The following is an 11,592-nucleotide window of genomic DNA, read 5'->3' as shown; positions in this document are numbered from 1 at the left end:
CACCACACACCGGGACAACAAGGTCACAACTCCTCGATTTACATCCTGCACCTACTCACTACTAGGTGAACAGGGGCTACACGTGAAAGGAGACACACCCAAATATCTCCACCCGGCCGGGGAATCAAACCCCGGTCCTCTGGCTTGTGAAGCCAGCGCTCTAACCACTGAGCTACCGGGTGTGTGTGTGAGTGTGTGTGTGTGTGTGTGTGTGTGTGTGTGTGTGTGTGTGTGTGTGTGTGTGTGTGTGTGTGTGTGTGTGTGTGTAATTTATACTATTCATCTTCTCTAACACAGTTTTGCTTGATAAAAACATCACCATAACTTGCGGTACAACTGAGACTTTCCAGCGAGAAGATCAGGAGCTACATCCACACGTTCAAAGCAGATAGGTATATCCTTTTTTTCAAAGTAGCAATTGCACATTGTGCTTTTATCTTATAAAGATAATTATTTGATGCCTAGCTTTATACATTTAGCTATACTTTCAATATTACCTTACATGAGGACACACAAACATAAGGACGGTATTAAATAATGAGTTAATCACACACAACTTTCATTTAAAGCTGCTACTGATGATGCTATAATGAGTAAAAAAGAACTGCTTTTTTCTCAGTTAAAAAGGAAATTTACAGCAATCACAGAAGCACTCTTCTGAGGGTAGTTTCCATTCCACAAACCTCCTCTGTGAGTCTGAACATCCAAATTATCAGCTGTGAAAATGTACACAAGAAGACACGTCATTCAGTAACACTTTACACCCTCATCTCTTTTTTTGAAGGAAGGTCATAGATCACTTGGAGAAGAACATCTATTACTGGGTGGCTCATTGGCTTGGGTAACACTGTCTTCACTGTGCTGGGCACTGTCTCTCTCATACTCTGTCAGAGTGTGGTCACAGTCAAGTGACGTGTCTAAGCTCGCATTAAGACTAGTCCAATCTTCGACAGGCTCGTGGCTCTGGCCATTGTCTGCAGCTGATAACAGGCTGTCCACATCTTCAGGGGAGAGGTGTGGAGTTTCCAAATCTCCTTCCAGTCTTGGATGGTCTGGGGAGGCATTTGTGTGGGTGCTGTGGAAAGATTCTTGGCTATCTTCCCTCACTTCTATATTTTCAATATCTGTGCCAGAACTCACGGACTTGGTTTCCTCAAATTCATCATCTGGATCATAATATACCTCAGCTCCAGGGAAAATGTATTTGTGACCACCAGTATACAGGAACATATTTTCTGAAAAAAAAAAAAAAAAAAGCATATATATAAATAACATTTTCTAAACACAAATACACAAATACTTAATTTGTTCCTGAATGCCATTCAAAATTCAAAATGTTCAAATACCGAAACAATTTTCCCTATAGGAATCAATGCAAATTAATTCATCCATTTCCGGACACCCATCCACCCTATCTTAGTGGCTTATGACAGACACTTATCACTGCCAAGATGGCCAATCAATAACATCTCTAACTCAGTATTTACTTTTCCAGAGAGGATGTACTGAATTAACTTAGTGACAGAACTCATCAGAAGACACTGTTTAGCCCATGCAGGTATCCTCTTTGTCATCAATGTAGTGAGGAAGGCCTTACAGAGTGACAGAGAGAAGCAACCCAATTATTGCCACAATGAAGGTGATTATAATACTTAAACATTTTGTTCCTGAGAGAGGCCATGAGAAAAATACAGTAGTTCATTAGTGATGGTGTTGTGGGTCATGGAGAGAACCACGGGTGGCTTGAGATTACCTCTGAGTCACAAACACTGTTTGTTTACATTGAAGCTCTACAATGGGACCTTAATTCAAAGAATGTATTACTGTCTTACCCACTCTGTCTCTCCTCCAAACACATGAATACCATGGAAATATGTATAAAGACTAAATCATTGTAAACTGTTGCTTTTGCTTCGTCTTTAATATTTTAAATTAAATAACTTTGTTTGAAAATCAAATTACAATTCAACAACTGAAGCAACTAAGTTCAATATTTTGTTCCATCGAAAACCAATATATTTGAAAAGGGAGGTGTTCAGTAACCAAGGTTTCACTGTAAATATATTCACATATAAACGAGAGGTTAAAGATTATTATGGCAAAGATTATTCACAATGGGAAATCAAAATTGTAAAACAGAAGATGTGAACTTTCTGGAGAGAGAGAGAGAGAGAGAGAGAGAGAGAGAGAGAGAGAGAGAGAGAGAGAGAGAGAGAGAGAGAGAGAGAGAGAGAGAGAGAGAGAGAGAGAGAGAGAGAGAGAGAGAGAGAGAGAGAGAGAGAGAGAGCGCATTCAGGTGCTTAAGTACTACTCTCTTTTTCATTGTAAGCTTTCCTAAAATATTAGATACTGAGAGTGCATCCCCATTAAGAATAACAAGACAACAGTAACTCAGCGTATGTACAATTCATAACACACACTGTTGGCTCACCTGGCAACCTTGAAGCCACTGTCTCTTTAATCTTGGGAGCCCAGCAAGCCCTCAGTGCCTCAATGTCACTCTCATCCCTGGGTGAGGGGCATTTTGAGGTGCCAGTAGGGAGGGTCCAGGAATGGCATTGCTCTCAGCACCTCTCTCCTCACCATCCAGGCTGCATGTGCTGCTGTACACACCATTGGTGGCTACAAGTGGTCTTGGTGGCAGCTCACGGAGTTCAGTCATTGGTTCTTGAGAGCAAAGTTCTTCCCAACCATTGTCTAACCTGCAAAATGAAAGATTTATATATTCAGATGATGTAAATATTTGAGTCGTGAAAAATCAAACCAGCAGATAAAATGGCATAGACATTGTTACTGAATGGTAGTGGTGGGCAGGAATTTCTAACTTAAGTAGTCACAAAACTGGTTCCTTGGGTGGACGGAACCATTGGAACCGATTCCAATGGTGAAAAGATATCACTAGAACTGAGTTGTGTAAATGAGAGGTTTTGTCAAAAACTTACCTGTGACATAACTCATTTATAATAACATCACAGTCTCCTAGTAGCTCCACATCAAAGGTGAGGTGACGGAGGGGCTCACGGTTAATCAGTATTTGAGGCACATGTGGGGGAAGTGAACCTGAAATAAAGCATCAATTATGTAAACAAATCTTAACACGTTCCCTGCGATCGCCAGCACGGCGATCTCCCCTGCAGTGATACAAATAAATTGTCGTCACGCCAGTCGTAGTCAAGCCAGCAAAGTGAGAAGAGCATAGTGTTGTCTGGGAGAGCACCCAAAGGAACTGGCAACCTCAAAGTGTTTGCCCACTGGTGGATCGTATCGTATACTGTGAAAAATTTATTACATACTACTCTGTGATACGACACACCGGTGGGCATACTTTATTTGTTGATATTCAATGCATCTTTATTCTGTACTATATTTTCCTTTCCTAAATTTGTTTATATACATTTGTCTCTTTTTTTCCATATTTAGAAAATGAATGCTACACATTTTTATGGTGAACTCAGTTCAACAGAAGAGAGAGAGAAGATAAAACAAGATAATAAAGATATCAGGAAAATTATGAAATTATGAAAAGATCAATAAAGAAAATTATTGAAGCTTATCAAGGAAAGTTCAATTGTGATATCTCATTTTGAAATATTTGTTGTAAAAATTTGTTTGTTCTTCTGAAGGAAAAAATGCAAGATAAAATAGTTTTCTTACATGTAATAGAAAAAAAGAAAAGTATTTTCCATTAATTTTTATCACAGATTTTTTTTATCTATTCTGTTTTGTTTCTTTGTTTATGTTTATTTATATTTGCAATTCAAAAGGATCACCAATGGCAGCTCTTTTACAAATTCAAAAGGATCACCAATGGCAGCTCTTTTACAAATTGTCAGAATAATATCAGAAAAAAAAAACAACTTAATCATTGAATCTTGTCAAAGAGTCTAATTGTAATACCTACTTCAATAATTTGTTATAGAAATAAGTTTTATGTTGATCTGATGGAGAAAAATGCAAGTTAATGGTTTTTTTTTTTTTCCATGTATTAGAAAGAAAATATGGAAACAAGACTATTTTTCATATAATTTTAATAACACTAAAAACTATATAAGCTTCATATTATTTATCAATCAGTGTTTATTATGCCCTTCTACACATACTATTTACTGAAATTTTACTACATAATCCAATTTCTATTAATAGTAAGATTAAAATGTGATATATGTGAAAACTGTTGTATGACCCACCAGTGGGTCACATTGCAACAGTGGATACTAACTGATGACCCACCAGTGGGTCGTATCGCAGGGAACGTGTTAAAGTAAATTAGTGTTGTAGGTTTTGTATCTAATGTCTTGCTTCCACTAGGAACTACACCAAAGGCCTGGCCATGATGGAAGAGCTTTCATTTCTCTCTATCTAGTGATTCCCTTCTTACTAAATCAAACATCCGGCCTCTAATATTAAACACCTCCTTCACACATACACCCAAGTGGTCCTTATCTCCTATTTGCACTTTCAACTTCACTCACACAGGCTTTCTTTACAAACTTTTCACTTTTCATTGTCTAAAACTCATCTTCTATAACTCCATAAGCACTCATACCACATTGTTTCCACTTCCACATTACTTCACAAGCCTACACATGTTATAAATGGATTTATCTATGCATTCCAATTCAGGCGAAGTGGAAATCACAAAAGATTTATATCTATATTTTGTAATATTCAGCTGCACTGATTTTCAAATATATGTGCAATTTGTACACACACACACACACACAATCATCATCATCATCATCCAGACCTTACTTTAGACAATAAGCAAAAGCTGAAAACTTCAAGTATATAAACATGAAAAGATCATTCTCAGAAATTACCTATGCTACCATTCACATGTATAATACAATGCTATAAATCAATTAATACATAATACTGAAGTGCTGCAGCCAACTATGGAATGATTGAGCTAGCCATTATAAGCAAGAACATAGAGCATACTTTGTGTACTGCAACCTGCTACTTACTAGGTATCAAGGCCACAGGGCGGACCTTGAGAGACGACCCCACCACAATGAGGAGGTCACACTCATCCTTGTCTTCGGCCATCTTGTCGTGAAACTCGTCAGGCAGTCCCTCACCAAAGAATACGATGTCCGGCTTCATGATAGGCTGAGGCGTGAATATTGGAGAATCTGAAAACAAAAACCAACACTCACACCAGTTTCTTTATGATGACTGCTACATTCTCTTGTTATGTTATTCTGGAGAAGACTATTTGAATGAAAAGACAGCATACTATTAACCCTTGTGCGGCGGTGATCGTTCATGAACGATCGCATTGGTACATTTCGTGCGGCGGTGATCATTCATGTAATCATGATTTTTCGCGCCACTTCTTTAAACTTCCCATTTTCATACTCAAGTCGGAGGGCGTGTGTATGTATCAGGCAACACTGTCCACGAGCTGAGTTGCCAGTTTTGCTATTTCATCTCGGTCTAGGCTCACATCTTTCCATCTTGGAGGAGACATCTGGCAACCCCCATGACACTGCGGGTGGAACGTTCCCTCCGCATGAGGGGAGATATCACAACAATGAGATGGATAGCGATATATACATGTCATTTGGGAGTGATGTGGATTTTAGTGAAAGTGAAGACAAGAATGAATGAAAGAATGAAAGAAAGAGAGAGAGAGAGAGAGAGAGAGAGAGAGAGAGAGAGAGAGAGAGAGAGAGAGAGAGAGAGAGAGAGAGAGAGAGAGAGAGAGAGAGAGAGAGAATTGGCACGCTGGTATCACACTGAGGGTTGTTTCTCCACGGCGGTTTACATCGTGGCTATCAGGGGGAATATTTGATAAGCAATAACTTTGCTGTCAGGTATCATAGCAAGCTGCAAAGTACATCAATGTATTCAGAATTTCAAAGAGAAACATATTTGCATGAGTAAAACTATTTCCTGTGATTTTTTTAAGTTTACCATTTTACCCGCAGATGGGAATGATTAATTCATAATCACCCCGTCGCACAAGGGTTAATTCTACTTTCAATAACTTTCTAAATTCTAACTGCTAATGGCACTATAAGCCTTGTCATTTGAATAATTAACTGATTTTACTCAGAAAAGTAGAACTATCTATCTATATGCCAGGCAAGCAATCCCTTACTCAGTGGCACATAAAAACCACCACACACTCAAATACATTCATGGTCACAAATAAAGTAAATAATATCATTTCGTAAATCATATGAAAAGCAGCATTCCACACTTTCATGATAGCCTATTGCTCTGGAACCTAAACAGTAAATCAAACAATATTTAGGTTTTGGACATTCTATTTGTTTCACATTGGCTGGTTAGAATTATCAAGCATATTTCACTTGGGACAAGATTCCACACTTCAGTCATTTGTGGCAAGATGGTCATTTTGTATCAGATCCAGATTTGGTCATTTATGTCTACACTTGTGCTGCATTTCATTTAATGTGAGAAGAAACTAAAAGTTAAAAGGAATAATGTAAAACTTAACAGCAATACAGCTGCTATAATAACACGGCTAATAAAACGCACCTGGTGGTCTGTGAGGCATTAGGTGTATGTTACTATGAGGAGGGTCTTGCTGGGGGATGGGAGCCACTTCTTGGGAGTTACTGGAGTTACTCTGTGTTTCCCTCTCCTCCTCCTCCTCACCCTCACTTCCTTCACACTGAGAACATCTAGGGATTCGCTGGGAAAATATGTCATCCTTTATGGCCTCAGCATCCACCCTGTGGCCACATCGCTGGCAGGTGGCAGTGGCAAAGGACCCTGGAGGAGAAAAAGTAAACATTGAAGCTCTTACCTTAAAGAATAATTCAGCAGTTACTCAGATGCCATAAGGAATTTATGTAGTTCTTATGTATATATCAGTCAGGGATTAAGTACAAAATTAATTTTCAGACACGACTGAAAAAGTTCACTTACCATGGCACTGAATGACATTGGTTATTCCAGCCACCTGCTCTAAAGTGTCAATATTCTGAGTATAGTTTCTTAATAATTTGTTGTGTTGCTCAATTAGCCGAATAAATCTGAAAATCAAATAACGTTCAGAAAATTATATGTACAATTTGATTATGCACTACAAACTAGAAACTTAAAGGTCATAGATGAGTCTCAAAAAAATGTCCCCTGATTATAATGAAAAAAAAATATATTGCTATAAATGATTATCAATGACATAGGCTCCTTTATCAGTTATGGTGGGTATGAAAAAATCCCTGAATTCAACAAAACAAAGCAAAAAAGATGACTGATCAATAACAGTCAAAACGTTATATTCATGTACACACTTATAAGTTTTATTGATGCTCACCAACTTTAACTTTGAGAAAAATAGCTTATCACCACATTAAAGAGAAAATACTTCACTCTGAGAGGGACAGAGTCAGACAGTTTCCAATGAGCAGTGTGAGGGCCACCTACTCACCTATGACACAGAGAAGGAGTGAACTGCCCGGGATATATTTCCCGTGCAAACTTGAAGAAGGGACGTGGATCTCGGCGGAAATAATGGATGTCAAACATGGCCTGGGGGTCTGGCAGGTCAGGGAAGTCCACTGCAAGTCGGGCATATATCCCATCACGGCTCCTGAAGTCAGGTATGCCACACGAGACAGACACCTGAAACAAGCATTGCAATCACAACCTTGAGGAATAATACCACATATCAAGCATTTCATTCTCATAATTTTTGGATAAATGACACATACACAATCAATAATGATATTCAAGGGGATAGGAAAGAAGCATGTATATAAGTGAAAACAGTAAGAAGATAATAAGAGGACTAGAGCATACAACAAGGAATTGTAAAGACAAGAATGAATGAATACTTTTCTGGTAGGTAACCAACAACTGATTGGTAATAAAGGAGAGGCAACAAGGTTAACATGATACAACACTGCCACACTTACAGGAAACTAAGGACAAGCATCAAAATAAGATCAATCAACCCACCCCAGCACCAGTCAATACGATGATCTTCCGACAGGACTTAATCAGTCTCACAACATCCTCAATGGTGTTAATGTGACGCAGCTTCTCCCTCCGCGGTGGCTCTGACAGCATATTGACAATGAGGCGCCACAGCGTAACATCATTGACACCATCAGGAATCCTGGCCGTGGCCCCCAAGACACGGGTAAGGATGGTGCGAGGGTTGACACCACGGAGCATCTGTGCCTGCACCCATGACATGGGGCCTGCAATACCACCATTATTAAAACGACGTTGAACGGAGTTACGATTTACTTGCTTACCTTGATTCTGTTCACCTATACCTCTGATCTCTTTTTTTCCCTTTTAAAACTCTTTAAGATAAAACTCTTTGGACATAGCTCATTTCTTTTAGAAATGTACTCAAAGCAGTCTTATTTACATTGAATTCTTAATCCACCTCCACAAATCAAAAGAAAAGAGTAAGTGCAATAAATCTTCAAAAGATTCTTTTAAATAGAATTTCTTTCAGGAAACCCTTCTCATTCTACCAAACTGATGCCCAAAATTTTAACAGATGGTCCAAATAATAACTACAGAGAAAAAAATAATAATGAAAATAAATATAAAAATAGATAAACATGGAAGACATATAATTATTTTCAGTCTGAAAAGACAAAGTGCTTAGGAGTTCTGGTCCTGGAGTAGCATATGACTGCCCAAAGTTTCTACATACTCACACATCTCACAGCACTGAACTTGACACCAATTAAGCAAACAAGAAATAGGGAACAAACTCACCAGCACATGGCTTCCACTCCTTGCCCGAGAAGTTTGAAAAGTCCGACAGTCCACTAAGGTTGGAAGTGGTGGAGGCCACTGACTGCCTGTCCTCTTCATCCTCATCTTCATCCTCATCCTCCTCAGTGCCATTGGTGATTTCTGGCGGCCAGCTGAGGGAGTTGTCATGCACTACCAAACTGTCATTGGTGTCGTTACTCAAGTGGTTCTCCAGCTGGCAAGCACCATCACCTTGTGTGGAGTTTGCTCCTCTGCACAAACAAGACACAATGTTGAACATAACATGCCACTGAGCAAACTAAACTCCTAGCATACTTACAAACTATATTATGTGCTAAGGATATAAATAACTTTTTTTTTACCTCTTTAACTCCAGCTCATTCATAATATGCCCTAATGACACAAAATGACTTTTCTGCAAAACTCATATTTCTTGCTCCACAATTCCATTACGCTCATTCACTCCTTACTTGCTCATTCACCATTATTTGACACAACACTTCTGAAATCAAATAAACTGGTAAACAGAGCCTTAATTAACTGCCAGACTGGTGGGAAGGAACAGCTACAAGCTCTATCACGATCAAAGCTTATCATAATGTCTATCTACAAAATAATCTTAACTATCTATATTCTGAAGACAAGGACGAGTGACCAGCAAGACTTACGGGGTGGTGATGTCGTCTTCCAAGCTCTGTGGAGGAGTGAGCTCATTGAAGCCCGAGTCTGAGGTTAAGGTGAATTCTGTGGCATTGTTGCAGCCTCCTGGAACAGAGATTGTATTGAAGACACACACACACACACACACACACACACACACACACACACACACACACACACACAGTAATTCATATTTCCCTGCCCTGCAACTATGATGGTTTCAAAAGGCAAGTTAAAGGCTATTTTGGTACTGCCTTTCTAATTCATTCTTTTATTTTACTTTAGCAAAATCTGCATCTGCATCATTCTTAAAGAAAAACATATTCTTTTCATAGATAAATGGAAACTTGACCAGCATTAAAATAAAATCAGACAGGATGAGAAAAACAATGTCACTGACTATGGAGATAAATAAATAAAATATCTCAAGATCTACTAAATAACAGAAGCAATGAGAGGACAATACAAGACAGCTGTCAACTGCCTTATGCAACAAGAGGCCAGGCAGTATTCATAATGGGATGCTTATGACAACAACAAACGGTAAACCTACAGAGTTTCACCACCTTGCCCTTTCTGGACGAAACAATTTTTTCTGGTAAATTTCGGCTTGCTTTTGATTAAAATATCACTTGTTTTTGGCGCAAATCAACCAATTTTTTTTTACAGCCCCGAAACATATGATTTGCATAAAAAAACAACTGGTAAATTAATTAAAAACAAGCCGAAATCTACCAGAAAAAATTTGTTTCGTCCAGAAAAGAACCTAACCTAACTAAACCTAATCTAACCTAACCTAACTAAACTAAACCTAACCTAACCAAACTAAACCTAACCTCAGGGGCCATCGTGATTGGTGGAAATAATTATGTTTTTTTTTTTTTTTCATTGGCCGCCGCTTCAGTTTCAAAGAACAGAACCAATCAGCGTAAACAATTAAGCGCATGCTCAGACAATGGTATGTCACGGAGCCCGCCGAGCAGCCGCGAGCGCATGACACAATCAGTGTGCGGCAGGGTTTGATGCGGGAGGCTAGTGTCACGGCTGATCACCAAAACACCAAAACATGCTTAAATTTTAAAATATCTGTGTCGCCATTCAAAAAGGTTGCACCTAGTATATATGGAGTTCAAATTACTCGTAATCAGGAGTTCTATCTCTTGAGGTAGGTAAAAAACACGTAGCTGATTGTGGTCAAACTCTGCAGTAATACCCAACAAACTCAGCAAACAACTATTAAAGTTACTGTAATAGTTGCAAAATCTGACAGTCAAGTGATGGCATAACATATCAAAGGGTCAAAAAAAAGATCAGTAACTCTGGTCTATCAACACATGAATGCGTTTAGCATTTCATGGATAACAAGAAATTCCTAAAGTACTTCTGAAACAATGTCAACTGATATATTGTATTTTACTACTATTAAATTGATGCAGCAACACCATCAGCACGACACCTCCCCTGCCGGACGTATGTTAAACAGCAGAAGAAACACGCCCAACACACGCTAGGTCTGACAGAGGTACTCTACCCTTCACTCCCCTGCGCTGGTTTGGTACTGGGGAGGTCTTGACAACTCTCATGTCATTGTAACAATAAATGTCATCAGTACGACATCTTCCTCTGGGTGAATGTCATGCGTCTTTAAATGCCCCGCTGCTACTTTATAAGGTATGTGATGCGTATTGTAAATAAAGATCCGATTCCCTTCCGCTTCCATGTCGGCGCACCGCGGCCTCCATGATCTCACATACATCGAATCCAAACCTCCGCCACACGGCAGCCCGATCCTCACCTGTTCCTTTGTTGTTCCCTAATGACCTAAGTGGGCGTATTGATCAGAATTTTGACATTTGACAATAAACCATCACGAAAATGCAAACCAAGACACCAAGCACGTTAAAATGCTTGGGAAAAGGGGATTATATGAAGCACGGGCTGCCGGGAAGTTCCAGAGACCTTAAAAACAGGAATATATAAGTGCGCGCGCAGCCGCCATCTTTGCCTCCCTGACCGCCAAAACACTTACTCCGCTAAATCGCCATTATAACCAAGATGCCTGATTTTTCGCTTACCTGCAAGGAGTTCTGAGGTTCCTGCGAAGCAATGGAAGTTGCCGTCATATTGGTGGGAGGAAGTTTCATCGGGGAAGTCCAATCTAGGTCGTTTGGCGGGCAGGGCAGAGTCCGGCCCGCACGTCCCGTCCGCCATGGC

General features: G+C 39.4%; 1 protein-coding gene across 1 annotated transcript; it reads right to left on the bottom strand.

Annotated features, from left to right (window-relative positions):
• Positions 1–210: 210 nt before the first annotated feature.
• LOC123505454 (NAD-dependent protein deacetylase sirtuin-1-like) lies at positions 211–11,589 on the bottom strand. The gene is given in 12 exon segments (XM_045256762.1): positions 211–1,235; positions 2,432–2,509; positions 2,512–2,702; positions 2,943–3,060; positions 4,968–5,135; positions 6,511–6,747; positions 6,904–7,010; positions 7,409–7,602; positions 7,939–8,183; positions 8,719–8,969; positions 9,387–9,483; positions 11,454–11,589. Coding segments are annotated over 12 exon segments (2,268 nt in total). The 3' UTR covers positions 211–789.
• Positions 11,590–11,592: the final 3 nt, after the last annotated feature.

Source organism: Portunus trituberculatus, chromosome 18 (assembly GCF_017591435.1).
Source record: "Portunus trituberculatus isolate SZX2019 chromosome 18, ASM1759143v1, whole genome shotgun sequence".
Taxonomy (NCBI): Eukaryota; Metazoa; Arthropoda; class Malacostraca; order Decapoda; family Portunidae; genus Portunus; species Portunus trituberculatus.
This window is presented reverse-complemented; position numbering and strand designations above follow the sequence as displayed.